Source organism: Eubalaena glacialis, chromosome 11 (genome assembly GCF_028564815.1).
Source record: "Eubalaena glacialis isolate mEubGla1 chromosome 11, mEubGla1.1.hap2.+ XY, whole genome shotgun sequence".
Lineage (NCBI taxonomy): Eukaryota > Metazoa > Chordata > Mammalia > Artiodactyla > Balaenidae > Eubalaena > Eubalaena glacialis.
The window spans coordinates 21,070,125-21,087,867 of NC_083726.1; the positions used below are offsets into that span (position 1 = coordinate 21,070,125).

At 38.8% G+C, this 17,743-nt stretch overlaps 1 protein-coding gene across 1 annotated transcript in view; it reads right to left on the bottom strand.

Annotated features, from left to right (window-relative positions):
• The window catches only part of ANO4 (anoctamin 4), a 470,138-nt gene that overhangs the window by 54,139 nt on the left and 398,256 nt on the right, over positions 1 to 17,743 (bottom strand). The window contains exons 18-24 of the mRNA XM_061204482.1: positions 15,715 to 15,855; positions 13,057 to 13,221; positions 7,529 to 7,565; positions 5,335 to 5,446; positions 4,318 to 4,375; positions 4,081 to 4,178; positions 2,191 to 2,333 (exon numbers count right to left, since the gene is read on the bottom strand). Of these exons, the coding sequence (XP_061060465.1) occupies positions 2,191 to 2,333; positions 4,081 to 4,178; positions 4,318 to 4,375; positions 5,335 to 5,446; positions 7,529 to 7,565; positions 13,057 to 13,221; positions 15,715 to 15,855 (754 nt within the window). The remainder of the gene's footprint in view (positions 1 to 2,190; positions 2,334 to 4,080; positions 4,179 to 4,317; positions 4,376 to 5,334; positions 5,447 to 7,528; positions 7,566 to 13,056; positions 13,222 to 15,714; positions 15,856 to 17,743) is intronic.

Sequence of the window (17,743 nt, forward strand, 5' to 3'; positions counted from 1 at the left end):
GGATATATGTATATGTATGACTGAACCACTTTGCTGTACACCCGAAACTAACACAACATTGTAAATCAACTGTAATATAAAATAAAAATTAAATTAAAAAAGTAACTATAGATAATGTGTAAATAAATGGGTATTGCTGTGTTCCAATAGAATGTTATTTACAAAGCCAGGCAGTGGACTGGCTTTGGGTCTGAGGGCAGTAGTGTGTTAACCCCTCACCTACATAGATTGGTTACATTTGTGCATAAATTTGTGAATATTTATTGATCTGTACACTTTTGATTTATATGCTTTTCTCACTATATATTCTACTTCAGTGAATACATTTAAAACAATATAACAAAGCAGGAAAGTCATTAAGAAAATAACAAAAACAACAAGAATAGAAGCAAGCAGTTAGGATTCACTGGTCTGCTTGTAATACTGCTTCTGAGATTTGTTTCTTGCTGCAAAGATACTGGAGTATTTGGAGCACTACCAGTTCTTTTCATGCACTCTATATACCAACATTATTGTTCATTTCCTTCTTTATGGGAGGAGATTCCATTAAGAGACCTCCAAGTGGTTAGTTCTCTTAATGAATTCCCTTTATTAAGTGTTATTATTAATGCCCAAATTGATTTCTTCTCCAAGTTGTATCATTCTGCCATTCTATAATTGAAACTCTGAAAACATTGGTAGGTACTTAGGACATAAGCAATCTAAGAAACATTAAGTATCAACTCTACTACTGCTTTAATTTTCGGATTTGCCCAGAAAGAACTTCTTTCAGAAGTAATGTATCTTGCCCATCCCTACCCCCACTTTCACCCCAATGTTACAGAGCTTAAACATAATTAGAAAAAAAGAGAAAAGCTATCCACACTCAGTGTATCTGCTAAGGGATTTTGTTAAGCTTTTCTCCCCTGGAAGATAAGAAGAATAGAAAAATAATAATAATGACATGGATAACATATATCAAGTACATACTACGAGCCAGGCATTGTTCCAAGCCCTCTCCATGTGTTAATTTATTTAATCCACATAAAAGTGCTCTGAAGTGGTTACTATTTTTATCCCCATTATAGAGAAGAGGAAAGTGAGACAGAGAGATTAAGTAATTGCCCAAGGTTTCACAGTTAATAATAAGTGAGGGGCTGGGATTTGAACTCAGGTAATCTGTTTCTAAAGCTCATGCTCTCAGATACATGCTAAAATAAATAGCTTTGATTTGATTATAGAGAAATCAGATTCCTTCAATATAAGTGTAGCACAGCTTAAGCATTCCCAGCTTCCTGCCACCCCCTCAAGAGAAATGGCTGTCCCCAGTCTACCCCCTACTGACTCATACTGCAGCATCTATGCCACTTTATTGCACTTACCTTTTATATCTCTGACTTTCCCCCACTGTGCACTCTTTCAGAGCTGGGACTGTGCCTGATTCCTTCTTGTATCTCTAGTGCCAAACATAATGTCTGCCTGGACATAACATGGCTCAAAAGATGTCTGCTGGATACAAACTACTATATATAAAATAGATAAACAACAAGGTCCTACTGTATAGCACAGGGAACTATATTAAATATCTTATAATAAACTATAATAGAAAGGAATATGAAAAAGAATGTTTATATTCTTTTATGTATAACTGAATCACTTTGCCATACACCTGAAACTAACACAACATTGTAAATTAACTATACTTCAATTAAAAAAAAAACAAAACATGTCTGCTGAATGAATGAATCAATCACACCATGAGTGATCACTCCTTTTTCTTTGGTTCACCAAGTTTTCAGCTCATTTTTTTCTGGTCATGTATTACAAGGGACAGGACACAATGTCATGAAGAATGTGAAGTGACTTGGCGCTATTTCTGTCAATAAAGCTTCTTAAAGCAAGAACACCCTTCCTCTGCATTTAGCTCAAGAATCCCCCCATGCTGCTAGCCTCGATGATAATGGTGTATGTCTAGTTAAAGGTAGCTAGAATTTACATTTATCATTAATAGGATAAAACAGACAACAAGGTCCTACTCGATAGCACAGGGAACCATATTCAATATCCTATGATAAACCATAATGGAAAAGAATATGAAAAAGAATGATAACTGAGTCATTTTGCTGTACAGCAGAAATTAACACAACATTGTAAATTAACTATACTTCAATACAATTTTTAAAAATCAGATGAAATAGGCTATTTTCATACTCATTTCTAAGTATTCGTCAAAAAGTCCGTAGGCGTTCATCGGCTGAAGGTTGTAGTCCTTTTCCCACTGTGGGAAACTTAGTTTCCTTTCAGGTCCACGTTCTTGTCGCACTTTCCTTCTAGTCCACCAATTCTGAATTAACCTGCACAACGAGATCAACTTATTAAAAAAATATATATGTATATAGCTGTTTGTAAGACTTACGTAATAAGAAATAGAGTTAGACTATAGAACAATAGTTTAAAAAATTTAGGACAGGCTGCCAAGGAAATGAAGCCTTGGATTAGAAAGGAAATAACAATGGAGGCTACACTTCAAGCATTTGTACTTGCAGGTGAACAGAATGATTGATGAACTTATTTTAATCATTCACGAAACTGTCTCTCGTCCAGGGTTGCCTCGGAGGGTTGGGCAGAGGACTGAGAACATTGATAACCTGATCCCCCAGTACAAAGGCAACCCGCAGGCCTCTGAGGAGAAGAGGGTTTGGCCTAGCTGGCTTAGTTGAGGACCCGTGAGCAGTCTTAACCATGGGGTGCTGACCTGCATACTCTGACTCGAGGGCCCTAGAAGGTCTGAAAACCCACAAAGGTTTCCTCCTCTCCTGGCATAGAGAAGCCCGCAGGTCCACAACTGGATCTGCCTGCTTTTGGGTTGAGTTTTTGACAGAGGCTCTGATTCCCAATAAAATGCATCTCACACTGGTGAGGTTAGTACATTAATCCTTGGCAGTGTTCAGAAGTGCATCTTACGATATGGAACAGGGTTGAAGAAATCGGGGCAGGGGCGTCAGGTTTGTGTGCTGTAGGGGGCAAGGAGAAAGCTGAGGGGTATCTGACAGTAGCGATGCCAAAGCAAAAACAAATGTGAAATAAACTAAATAAGGGGGTGGGTATCAAGGACAATTCTGCCTACTTCACAATTTTGCTCTATGTCCATATTAGTAGAAGATAAATATAGTTCCCTTGATGTCTATGACATTTTGATAAGTTATGGATGATACTTTAAAAGAGAATATAATGCTTCTAATTTTTAAATTTTATGCTTTATTTTTTTAAAAGTTTTATAGAAAACATCAACACTTGGAAGAAGTTTTCTAAAAATAAATCTAAGAAGAGAAAATTACTGGCATTGGTTCTGACGGGGAGCTAAGAGATGACTTTTTGAAGTGAACCAAGTTCCAGCTAATTTTTCTGGCTGAGTGGTCTTCCCTGAAACCTGGAATTCTCTATGGAGACCCTTGAGCTGACATGGAAACCTGCAGGTGTAGAATTAAAGCAGAAATAGAAGTGCTGCTGATTTATGTCCCTTTAAAACTTAACTGACCAGAACTGAGCAAACACAGCCAAATTCAAGGTTATCCTTACAAAGGTGATGCAGGTTTTTGCCCATTGCCATCATAAACTGTTATCATCAGGTAATGATGTTTTTACTGGTTAGGATATGCTTACTTAGAAATACTCCAGTTTCTTTTTTGAATCATTTTTTTAGGTCTTCTTTCCATAAGTTCCTTTTCTGTACAGTCTGAATTTAAGGAAGTTTAAAGAAATTACCATTTCTGATTTATTGCAGGGGTTGGGGAGTAGAGACCTCGTTAATGTGTCATCATCATTTAAAGCAGCTTGGAAGCAGTTATCCAATTATTTAGGGGCCCACAGAGACTTCTTAAAGAATATTCACTTTTGTTTATGCGATTTGTGCTAAATCTTCCAAAAGAGCCAATGTTTATTATTTTCATGATTTGTCTTTGAATATCTAAGCATGAAGACTTAGCTCCAGGTATACACACGGGCTTAACTGCTGAGTCTGCATTGCTTATCTTACTTGCCACACCTAGAAAAGCCAATGAGACATGCTGCCTCTCAAGTATAGATATCTAAGGTACTTACGGGTAGCCAAGTTCCATGAAATTATTCCAGGTCTGCTTTAGCACCATTATAATACCCATTTGCATACAGAGATCAATAAGGCATCCACTAGGGTGGCACTGCGAGGTAAGCAAACACAGAAATTCAAGAATCAATGGACAGGAAGAAAGGCTGTCTGGTTTCTAATCTGCACAAAGTTGCCCTAAGCCTGTTCAACGCAAGTCTGTAGGAAACAAGGAATGATGGGAGAATACAGACCTCTTCTAGTCTCCACTTGTTTATCAGCCTCAAGTAGGCACCTGGGTGTCCTGTGAATCTTCAACACACACAGAAAAACAAACCATTAGCATCCTGTAGCCTTCAGTGAATATTATATTCAGATTAGCACATCCTCCAGTGAAAATTACTGGTGCAGTAAGGAACAGGTCTCAGGGAATTAGGAAAACTCTCTGGAACTGGCATAATGGCAGCTTCTGGAATTCTCTGGGGGATATTTCTCTCCTGGCCCTTCTGTCTGGCTGCTGACCACAGAGGCCAGTTCTTGCTGCCTGCTGTGACTTTTAACATTTTCTGCTGAATATCAAGTGGCTGTTGTGTAAGCAGCAGGTTGGATTTAAACACATCAGATCTTTTTGAATATTAGTGATGCCGTGTTTTTTATTTTTTAAAACTAAACTATGTGACTAGAATTCCATATTGAAGTAGCTAGAAACTGCGGAGGGGCTTCTCATCCATTTCACTAAAACCCAATACTCGGCTCTTCCCTGGTTCTCGTCTCCTCAGACACACTTCCTGGTGTAATGAAATTCATGGTACCTGGACGTTCCAAATCCTCAGAACTGCTGGATTCAGAAGCTACCCAGTCTCCTTCGGCATCCTACGTCAGCCACCTTTCCTGGCTGAACGTCCTTTCCTCCTCTGTGAGGTCAGGAATCTGGGACATGCTGCCTGCTGTCCTCCCCCTGATGCCACCTGCTTTTATAGGTGTGAGATCCAGAGGCCTGAGTCAGGTATAGATGGAGCCCGCAAGTTTTACATTCACCCTTCACAAGTGCAAACTATTTTCTTCTACTCACCTTAACAAGAAAAGGTACGAGGGACTTTGATGGAGACCATTCCCCAGAATGGGAAGGGAAAGGAAAGGAAGAGACCGATCTCCTCTTTATACACGTTATAAAAATCACCCTAAAGGCTGGCCTCTCTGTCACCCTGGTCAGTGACCTCTGTGCGCTCTGTCCCTGGCCGGGGGAGGTGTGGAGAGAATGGGGTTCTTACCTTCCGAGGAAGAATGCGATGTAAAACGTGGAGCTGTTCAGATTGACAAACTGAAAAAGAAACATTTTCAGGGTGAAGCTGTTCTCCCACTCGGACTCAGTGCGAGGCTGTTCTGTGGACACAAGGGGAGCAGAGTTTGAGAGGCTGCGTCTGGCCCCTTCTCAACTGCCTCTGGCCAGCTCCCCAGACGCACAGGGTGGGAGCAGAGGCTTCCTAAGGAGGCTGCAGGAGACCCCAGCTTGCCTGCAGATGACATGCGACGGAATGGACCATCCATGGGCTCCTCAAGCTCCCAGACCAGCCCCAGCAAGGGTTTGGTGGGAAGTGACTGCTAACTTGTCTGAGGGCAGGGAATATCGTTTGTTCCGCTGTTCCAGGATGCCCGGAGAGCCTGGAGTAGAGGCAGCCAAGCTGAAGGGGCCGCACTCCCAGCCCTGGCTCCTTGCAGGAGCCTTTCCTTTTGCTCTTAGTTTCCACCTGTGGGGTGGGGCCTGTGTGGGGTCAGGTCCCCCCCACCTCCTAATAACTCCTTGGTCTCAACTTCTATTTCTGGTGTGATGTGAGGTGCTACTGGGAGAGAGGGAGTCAGACCCCCCATCTCAGAATGAGCATCTGACCCCGTTACCTGTCACCCTCATCCACCATCATTTTCATTCTCAAGGACAAGTACCGAGGAGGTGACCTCATCTTTAGAGCTTTTATTGTATACCAGCATCTTTGTCTTACGATTTCCTGACCTCAGTCAGGCACCAATTCTCATCTCCTTGTATTTCAATTTCCATACAGCAAATGCTCTTTGGACATTGTGATACAAACCAAAAATATGGATCAATCCTCCAACCTGAAATCTCATGTCAAATGCGCTTATCCTTCCCTAGAAGTTGCATCCTCACCTCAAACGTCAAAGAAAATGCATTTAATGCAATAGCACTTTCTGTTTCCACATTCCCTGAGCTTCTAATTGCTCATTTACCATTTCACCCCATCAATTCCTTTCCCACAAATTATAGCTCAAAATGCTTCCCAGGAGTATATCTGAGAAGGGAGGGGAGAAAGAATGAGAATCGGATTTAAAATGGTTTAAATGTCAATTTCAGAACAAGGCCATACTGCTGTTGAGGGAAGAAATGACAAAGGATGCTTCAAGGGCTTTAGCTTTACTTCACTTCTGCTAATGAACTCTTGGTTACACAGGAAGGTCTCCTAGCTCATCAGCCAGCTGGGTGGGTTCCCAGGTGGCCCAACCACAGATTGACCATGGCTGTTATCTCCACAGGCATCTTTTCCAGCCTGGATCAAGGTCCCCTCTGGACACAGTCTATCAATGGGCAGTTACCTCTTCTGTGGACATAAACTTCTATCTTTTTGGGCAAAGAGTGGCGGTGACGGAGGATTTCAATGAATTTAAAGGAGATATGCCAAGTGCCTAGCTCTGTATCTGGCACATAGAAGGGCTCAAAAAGTGGCATCTTATATTATAATGATTATTATAAGTAAAAACACTTTTGTGATTTTTTTCTCCCTTTGGCAAGCTACATATGGGAATGTGCTAAAACAGGTTTTGTGTGGGAGCATGTAATTTTCTCAAACTGCATAGAGTAAAATGACTAATATCTCATTAATGAAATTGGGACAATTCCTCTATCTTGAAAATGTAGTAAATGTACAGCTTATAGCTGGTTACCAGATTGTTCTGGTGCTTTACAGAGTCAGAGAAATGTTCCTAGGGATGACTTGTCCAGATGAATGTCATTTCCACAAATGTCAGTGATGGTTATCCTGTCTACATAAAAGACTCCCAGTCTTCAAAGCAACTAACTTTGCTGTGATTTTATATGCCATTAAAACTTGCTGTGTTTTTAATTAAATAAAAATTGTAGGCAACAGCAAATGAACACTTTTCTAAATGATTATAGGTACTTCATACACATGTACTTTTGTAAGAGAAAACCTACTTTAAATTATATTAGCTCATGAAAGATAATGTCTAAATGCTTTAAAGCTTTAGGTAGGAAAGATTCTCTCAATTCCTAGACATATTTAACATGTCCTGTTGAGGGCAAGGAAAAAATTGTTGTATGCAATTCAAAATAAAGGGAATATTTGTTTTCAGCAGTGTTTCAGAAATAAATCTTTGAGAAGGTATTTTTCAGACCACAATACTGTACTGTGAAATAAAGAGGGTTCCACTTACCTAAATTTGTCAGAAGCAGTGCAACTTTTTCATAGAGCTGTAAAATAAATTTAATACATTTAACAAACTGTAGATGTTCTAAAATCTGTAATTATGAAGTAAATAGGTAATTAAGTCATAAATGAAAATAATTTCATTAACCATCCACTGCTCAAACAATGAAAACATCATCAACAATTGTGTCCTTTCAGGACAAGAAAGAATTGTACAGGGTCCCATTTTAATATTTTAAAAGTCTCACTTCTTGTTTTGGGGTGAATAATTCTGTAACAACAGGCCAGCTGCCACTAATTATCCGCTTGCTAAGGGATGCTGGGCAAGTCACAACATTCCTGGGCCTCCTCAATGTAAAATCTCTAAGCATCCTCAATGTAAAAATGTAAAATCTCCTCAATGTAAAATCTCTAAGACTGCTTCTGATAAGAGTCTGTAATCCTATTGTTTTTATGGGCTGATTTTCTAGATTATAGCATTCCTAAACACCAAAGTGATCAAACATTATTGGGAACCACCAAACTTACGGTACTCTGCTTTTCTATTAGTGAATTAGATGCATCCCTAACTCACCCAGCCATCTGGTAAATGGAGGGTCCTAATAGGATGGAAGCGGGGTGTGTCCCTGTGCTTGTGTGTGTGTATGGAAGTACAGGGGGTACAGTTAAGGGCAAACGCAGCTCCAGGAGATTCCCTAGGGAGGAGTATAAATTGAAAAAGAAAAGAGCAAGTGCTTTCTCTAAAATGAAAGATGATAAATGAAAACGAAAAAGAAAACTAGTCGAATGGATTTGAACAATATGAAAATTAAGATCACATTTAGTCTAAAGTAGTGAAATTTTACTGGTTAAAATTCCCCAGGCTGGAATAACAGCTTTACCAGCCAGCAAGCTGTAGGTCTTGGGCATGTTACCTCACCTCTTCTTTAGACCATCATATTCCTTACATGTGTTTGAGAATGGGTATTGGCCACACTCATCTTGAGGTCCTTCCTAACTTTTGAATTCTCTTACCCAGATTTCGTCTAACTACAGAAATAGTCTAAATACTCAGATTGTATGACTCTAAACTTTCAGCAAAGACTGTGGTTTGTTATATTAAGATATAAATAATTCACATGGCCACAGTATCAAATTTTGTATATAGAAATCTCAGACTCTTGGAGTCCAATGTTAAAACAGACTGGTGTAATTTTCAATAAGAAATCTTGTGTTATAGATGAGTCATACATCTCAATTTTATCATAAAAATAAAATACTGGTAAACAACATATTAGCACAGATATTCTAATCAAAATTATTTTAATATTACAAAGGCATGGTATTAGTAAAGTTACTTACATAATTATCAAGGAAAATTAAATTCAACTGGTGAGACAACCTTTCTCAAAAATATAATTTTTGATTACCTAGTTCATCCTTTAATCTTTCATGTTGATGTACATTTGTTAAAGCGCCTCGCTTTGCACACTTGTCTCAAAGGCCTTGAGAGCTGGTGACATGCCATCGTTATTTTTGTTTGGAAACTGAAAAAATTGGAATTTAAAAAAGGAACAGCACAGGAGTTGGAATATAATTATTATTAACCTTTTGAAAAGTAAGGTAAAGTGTATGAGGACACTGGGATTCATGGCATCTGTGAACATTTTATCTTGATGATACAATGAGATGGATAGTGAGACTTTGAGCAGGATGCAACAGAAAAGAGCACATAAACAAAGGGACTGATAGCCAGCAAGAGAGCTTCACATGAGAGGTTTCTGGAAAAGGCCTGATTTCTCATTAGCCAGTTGAGACAGAAAGCACGGAGAGTTTGTTCTGATAAGAGTAGTAGAAGATCTAAGTTTCCAAACTGGATGCCACAAATGGTTACTGTTAGAATCTTTATCTAACAGCAAGCTTCCTGATCCTAAGGATATGTCCAAAAGAAGCTATGAGCACTTCTAATTTTATCTTGTCCACCTGATCAATGTATGTGGGTTTGTTCTGATGCAAGCCATATTTTCTGGTTTAGTTCTTTTTGGAACAAGTCATTGTGGTTTTCACTGTTTACAGATTATAATGAAATGTCAGATTTATTTTGGTATGGCTGAATAAAAAGGATGGTAATAACTTTTAATGTCTTCCTTTATTGGCATATATAGCTTGAGACCACTATATTGAGATGCTCTTTGGTCACTAATGAAGCAGAATAAAATTGAAAGAGCCTGACGAGGAGTGAGAAAATCTATCTATTCACTCTGTCTTTGAAATATTTATTTTTCAAGACATGGAATAAAACGAAAACCCCGTAACTAGTCACTAAGAGGCATAATAGTTTGTTAGGATCCAGAATACTTTTGTAAAATAATATGAGCTTTATTTTTTAAAAAATACACATAAAAGTAAACACACATTGTCAAATCCAGAAAATAGGCATTCCTTACAGATCTTCTTCGGTTAGGATTGGAAGAAAGTCAGAAATGGGATATATGATCTATAATAATTATTTGAAAGTTAGAGGCTTTAATGAACATAAATTAAATACCAATCTAGCTCTCAAGATTTTTATATTCAGTTAATGAAAAAGTATTCATGATTAATGTCCAAATGATTTTTTTTTTTTGCAAGACCAGTATGGCCAAAATTTTAAGTAATTGAAAACAATTTATATAGCTATAAAAACTATATTATTGAATCATAAAAATGTCTTAAATTGAGTCATTTCAGCAGTCATTAATAGTTTAGTTCTGAATTGGTCAAAGCTATGTTATAGTCATTAGTCTGTCGTTTGTCCTTTATTCAATATTTGCTTTTTAAGGACTTAAAATATTTTAAAATATATTTTAATGAAGAGCTTTCCCAGCTGTATTACACACTTGGTTGCCTTCATAATGGAACCTGCAAAGCTTCAGGGCATAAGACAGGATTGTAAAGGTGTGTGCTGGATGAGGATGTCCTCAGAGATGGCCGAGGAGGGTAAGGCAATTGGTCACTGCACAAAAGGGTCCTGGATGATGCTGGTTTTAGGGCGTGTATGCTTTTTATTTTCTTTCCTTCCCCTTGTTATGGCTTGTCATTTTCTGACCTTGTCAGTATTCTTGCCTTAGTAACCTTCTGTTATTTTAGTTTGATGTTGGCTGAGAAATCAGAACACCAAATGTGTTCACATTGTATCTAAAAATAAAGAAAGAAAAGAAAAGAAACCTTAAGGGCACTCCTAAGAATGATACATGTCAGCTTTAGTGTGTGGGCTTGGTCATCCATTTTGGTGACTCAGAAACCCTTTGTTAAATAAAACATGTAAAACGCCTACTTGTCTAGCTCCTAGCACACAGTAGGTGCTTTGTAGTGTCCCTAATTATATACTATTTCATCTCCCCTCCTGCTTCATTTTTAGTTTATTTCCTCTTTTCTTGGCTGTGTTCCATGAAGCAGAGATTTTTGGATAAGTGATTTTCAGTTAAATGAAGTGACAACACTGGCTCCTGGTCGAAATGTACCAGCAAGCATGTGTTTATAGACCCACTGCATATATGCAGAAATTTATTTCTTAAGATGTATAAATTAAATTTTAATAAGACATTGGAGAAGAGAGATGATAAAATACAGTAAGCTTTAATTCACTGCATCCTACCCAGAGGCAGAATCTTTCACTGCTCTGGCTGTTTGGTTAATTTCACTATGAATCACTCCCCTTCACAATGAATATTCATTCCACAATTAACTTTGAGACTAGCTGAACCGGGGACAGGGGGAGTGCAAGGGAGTGACAAACATCCACTTTCAATCTCCACTTGACCAAGCAGTTACACAGTCATCATGTCAAAATGATCTGCAAGTGCTTTTTTCTTTCTACCTTCTGGATTTTTAAACTTTTTTTCTAAAATAATAAAGAGTTCCTGTATCTTTAATAATAATAATAAATTACCTATATTTCATTATCTCAGTGATTTCAGCACAATGGCCCAGATTTAAGTTGCAGTATAAATAAGGGTGAAGGGAACTATAATTGAACACGTACTCCATGCCTAACACTATACTTGGCACTCTACATACGTTATTTATTCCCTCCTACAAACCTCAAGTCTAACAATGTCAGCCATTGCCTTTTGTTCTGCAAATAGTAACAATTTACTGAGAGCCTACTGTAAGCCAGAGCCTGTTTCTGGCAGCCTCTGCCAGAAACAGAGGCTGCCAGAGTTTGGAAACTTAGATCTTCTACTACTCTTATCAGAAAAGACAGAAAAGACAAAAGTTTCTGCCCTCTTGGGGCTACATTCCAATGGAGAAGATAAATAACAAAATAAATTTTTAAAAATAGCCTATTAGATGGTGATTAATGCCATAGAACAAAATAAAGCAGGCAAGGAGCTAGGAAATGGTCAGACAGCAGGAGTGGGTTGCAATTTTAAATTGAATGACCAGGGAAGCCTTATACTGGAAAAGTAACAGTTGAACAAAGACCTGAAGGAGGTGCAGGAGTAAACTGCAGACCCCATGGGAAAGAATGTTCCAGGTAGAGAGAAGAGCAAGTCAAAAGTCCTAGGGTGAGAGCTTGCCTGGCACATTGAAGAAAAAAGGGAAGGCCAGTGAGAAGCAGGAAAGTCAAGGTGAGGAGGGAGACAAAGTCAGAGACCTCGCTGGGGCCAGATAAGGGAGACCCTGGGTCTCCATGTGAAGACAGAACTTTTATTCTGAGCGAGAGCAAAGCCACTGGATACAGTGAACAGAGGCTGACTTACATGGATGAAGCTTGCTCTAGCTGTTAGGATGAGCCTGGATTGAGGGAAGCAGACGTGGAAGCTGGGAGACCAGCTCAGAAAGCACTGCAATAATCCAGGTGGGATATGCTGGGGACCTGGACCGAGGTGGGGACTGGGGATGTGTGAAAAGTGATCAAATTCTGGATACATTTCGATGCTGAGAGAAGCAGAGGAGTTTCAGCCTGGGCGACTACAATGGGGAGGCTGCAGGAGGAGCTCATTCTGGAGGGAAGATGGGGAGTTGGGCGTCGTGTGTGTTAGGTGAGGATGTTTGGGGTTCAAGGGAGACAGCTGGGCTGAAATATACATTTGAAAAAAACCTGAAATCAACACAAGCTACAAGTACCACCCTGAAATATTCCTTGCTGGGTTATCGCAAGAAATGCTTTGGATACTAATTTCCCATCATTCAGAAGCAAAAGGAAACAGGAACCAACACTGCTGAGCTATGTCACAGAGTCTGAGCTGGGCCTTTAAAATATATTTTTTCTCTAAATTTCCCCAAGGGGTATACAGTGTTATCTTACTGGATAAATAAGGGAACTGAGGTTCAGAGAGGGCAAGTGCCTTGCCCAGTCTTACAATGTAGAAAATCCTGGAGGCCAGATTTGACTCAGGCCTTCTGTATCCCCAGATGAGTACACCTTATGCCAGGCACTTTGCAGCCAGGCCATAAGTGCCACATAATTGACCAGCCTCTCTAAGGCCAGGTCCCTTTAGAAACAGAAGAAAACTCACCTGTAGCACACACATTTTATCCATTTGACTAGTTACCTTGCAGCTCACTTACCACGTTCAGCAGCATGATGATGCAGAAATTGATGCACACGGCAGTCCCTGTGGTTGCAACCTGAGAATTATTCCTGATTAACGCCCACTTAAAGGCAGCGAAAGTGCTGACGGTCACCACCCTGTAAATGACGATCCCGAACACGGCGGCGATCACCACGCAGATCTGGCAGGAAGACAGAGGACACCCAGTGAGCACTGTGATGGAATGTTGGAGGAAGGGGCTCCCGCCACCTGGAAAATCCTCGGATGAGGAAACGAGATAAAGCGGCAGTGGTCCTGACTCAAGACGCCACAACAAAATGCACACTTTTCATGTGGTTGATGCTTTCTCTTGTCTGTTTGTATGTTCTTTGTTATCCAAATAGAAAAGCTGCAGAACTTGAGAGCTGATAAACCGTTAAGCTATGGGGTAACACTTTATTAAACAGAATATCAGATTGAGCAAATGAACAAATATTTATTGTGGAAATCTTATCGTGTCACTCTTCTGTTTAAAACTATTTATTGGCTTCCTTTTAGGATAAAAGCAAAGCCCTTATGGTGGCCTGGAAGAGTCTCTCCAGCCCCACTGAGTGTTTTTCCCCTCCCTCTGGAGACTCTAGACCTTTTCTTATTGTTTCCAATGGGCTAAGCATCCTTAATCTTCAAGACCATTTCCTTTGCCCAAAACGCTGATCTACCCATTCCTCTGCCAAACACACACACACACACACACACACACACACACACACACACACCCTCACGCATCTAGTTAATACCTAACTCATTCTTCACATCTCAGCTCAAGAACTACTTCAAAATTAATGCTTTTCATGAAGCCCCACTCCTCCCCACAGGCTTTTTTTTTTGGTTATAGGGTACCTATACTCTTCTTTCAGTATACAACTTATAATTTCTAACAATTTGTTTGATTATTGCTAGTCTCTCCCACTTAGATGGTAAGCTCCATCAGGGTAAGGATGGTAAGTGTCATTTCTGCAGCAACTTAGCATCATGCCAAGTGCTCAGTTATTTGTTGCAGAAGAAGCCTATGAGAGGTGCACACTCTCATTTATCAGATATATACACAGACTGAACTGAGGCATCTTCCTCTGAACATTTCATGGTGTTTGAGAAGAATATGGCATATCTTCTCTCTCTATGAATAATGGGAATTTGAGATTCCAAAAAGTTTTGTGGCTTTCATTAGATGACTTGCTTAATATGTCTTTGAGCAGAGACCTTAGCTTACATAGTTGTCAAAAACTGGATCTTAAAGCTGGGCCTCAGGACAGCCTCTGCCAACTTAGAGATTCCTTTCTTTATAGAAGCTTTTTCTGTGTTTCTCACAGACTCTATTTCTGGCTTACTATGAGTGACATGCTCTAAAAGCTCAGGTATGAACCCTAGCTGAACTGGCTAAAGTAGTAGTAGTAGTAATAATAACAGAAAACAAAGAAACAAAAACCGCCCATGTCTGAATCCTGGAGCTGTTGATAGGGAGACAGGTGAGAACTACACTGAATTATAGACAAGGGTGGCAATAAGGTAGAATGGAAAGTTCACTGGACTCAGAGTCAGAAGTTAGCTCTGAGTCCTGGTTCAGCTATGAGCTAGCAGTGTGACCTTGGGCACGTAGCTTGTCCTTTCCATGGCTTCTGCCTCTATGATCTACCCCATCTGTAGAACAAGGAAAACTTAATTTATGTCCTTAGGTCTTGTTGTGAGAAACAAAACCCAAAACAATAAATGTGAATGTACTTATAGAAGGCAAAGCCCGACACAATTGCTAACAAAGCAGAATCTGTAGAAGGGCATGGATCTGAGTCTTGATCTGAGCCGAGGGACACTGGGCTCAGTTTCTTTCTGGCTACAGGGGGTAGATTGTCTGAATTTTCTATTGTCTTGTCCTTCCCACTCTAACCAACTAGGATATATACTTACAAACACTTGCTATTTGAAAAGAGGAAAGGAGGATCTTAACCATCCTTTCCTGTCTAAAATGACATTTCTGACAAATTTGCATATGTTTTGTTCAGTAATTGACAGGGTCAAAGTTGATCATAAAACGACTTCTTTTTAGGAAAAGCTAACAATCCAGCTTCAAATTAGTGTTTTGCAAACTGATATAATCATTAGTGAAATAAATGTTAGGGAGTTATAGCTGGCATTAAAAAATAGACTGTAATAAAACAAAAAAAATCAGAGTTCCTTGCATATTGTAAAGATGAACATTGTTTCAATTACCATATTCAGTTTTATACATGTATTTGCGTAGTATATACTAGGTTATGACAACGTTTGTATTTCTTACTGTATGGGCATTGTAAAAAAATGTTTGAAAGACACTGCTGTAGGTATTAATACTATCTCATAGTTTTAGTTCCTTTCATTATGACATAGAGAGACAAATGCAAAGAACAGCAGATTAGAGGATCTGATCTCTTGTCTATTTCTTGGCTAATCTGGGCAAGCCCTTTACCCTTCTGGAGTCTCAGTTGCTCCACCTGTAAAATGGGGACAGGAATGCCATCCCTGACCACCACGTAGAATGGTTGTGAGGACTAAATAACGGAACGTGCAAAAATATATCCAAACACTTGATATGATTATTGTTGTTACCATGCTACAGGTTTGTACTTTATGAAAGAAAGAGTTTTGTAAAAAAGTTTCAGACCATAAAGAATATTCCAGATGCAGAAACAATAAGTCGGCTGCATTTATCTGCAAATGCTTGATATGGTTCTGGTTTTCCCGAAATGGGATTCATCCGCTCTTTCTTGGAATACTTGGCTTCAAACTGGGGCCGTATTTCTTCCTAAAGAACAAGCAGACACATTTTTATGTACTGAAGAACTGCTCAGACAATAAGAAAAAAGTCATTTTACCCCACAGGAAAACTGAGTCAACAAATGCCACAGTCAGTGACATGGGCTTGGAAACCGGCCACTTAAAGAAAATCTGCAGAATGATGATCTAGACTTTTTATCATCAAGGCTATGTAATTTAGACTAATAGTTAAGTGTCTCTATTATCTTTTTAAACTATGCTTGAAGAAAGAAACTGAGAATGAGAAAAGGGACCAACTTGTCCTGTCCCTGGTGATTTGAAACAACTAATAAGCTTTTACTTTTATTACCGGGGAGTGATGTGGACACCAGGACAAAGAAAGCTTCTGAACAACAAAATGTTCAGAATTCGTTTTGTGAGTTATAATGGCAATATAATTCTTAGTTTTCTACAATTTTAAAATTTTTCGATTTAGGCAGTTAAAAACATGGTGCATCTATTTTTTAATAAGCTCCTATAGATGTCATTCACCCGTAACCATAGGTTTGAAACATATTCTTTTTGTTGTTGTTGTTGTTGAGGATTTTTGCATCTATGTTCATCAGTGATATTGGTCTGTAATTTTCTTTTTTTGTAGTATCTTTGGTTTTGGTATCAGGGTGATGGTGTTCTCATAGAATGAATTTGGGAGTGTTCCTTCCTCTGCAATTTTTTGGAAGAGTTGAAGAAGGATGGGTGTTAGCTCTTCTCTAAATGTTTGATAGAATTCACCTGTGAAGCCATCTGGTCCTGGACTTTTGTTTGTTGGATGATTTTTAATCAGTTTCAATTTCATTACTTGTGATTGGTCTGTTCATATTTTCTATTTCTTCCTGGTTCAGTCTTGGAGGCTTATACCTTTCTAAGAATTTGTCCATTTCTTCCAGGTTGTCCATTTTATTGGCATAGAGTTGCTTGTAGTAGTCTCTTAGGATGCTTTGTATTTCTGTAGTGTCTGTTGTAACTTCTCCTCTTTCATTTCTAATTTTATTGATTTGAGTCCTCTCCCTCCTTTTCTTGATGAGTCTAGCTAATGGTTTATCAATTTTGTTTGTCTTCTCAAAGAACCAGCTTTTAGTTTTATTGATCTTTGCTATTGCTTTGTTTCTATTTCATTTATTTCTGCTCTGATCTTTATGATTTCTTTCCTTCAACTAACTTTGGGTTTTGTTTGTTCTTCTTTTTCTAGTTGCTTTAGGTGTAAGGTTAAATTGTTTGAGATTTTTCTTGTTTCTTGAGGTAGACTTGTATAGCTGTAAACTTCCCGCTTAGAACTGCTTTTGCTGCATCCCATAGGTTTTGGATCGTTGTGTTTTCATTGTAATTTGTCTCTAGGTATTTTTTGATTTCATCTTTGATTCTTCAGTGATCTCTTGGTTATTTAGTAACATATTGTTTAGCCTCCACGTGTTTGTGTTTTTTACGGTTTTTTTTTCCCTGTAGCTGATTTCTAATCTCATAGCATTGTGGTCAAAAAAGATGCTTGATATGATTTCAGTTTTCTTAAATTTACTGAGGCTTGATTTGTGACCCAAGATGTGATCTATCCTGGAGAATGTTCCGTGTGCCCTTGAGAAGAAAGTGTAATCTGCTGTTTTTGGATGGAATGTCCTATAAATATCAATTAAATCTATCTGGTCTATTGTGTCATTTAAAGCTGCTGTTTCCTTACTAATTTTGTTTGGATGATCTGTCCATTGGTGTAAGTGAGGTGTTAAAGTCCCCCACTATTACTGTGTTACTGTCGATTTCCTCTTTTATAGCTGTTAGCAGTTGCCTTATGTATGGAGGTGCTCCTATGTTGGGTGCATATATATTTATAATTGTTATATCTTCTTCTTGGATTGATCCCTTGATCATAATGTAGTGTCCTTCTT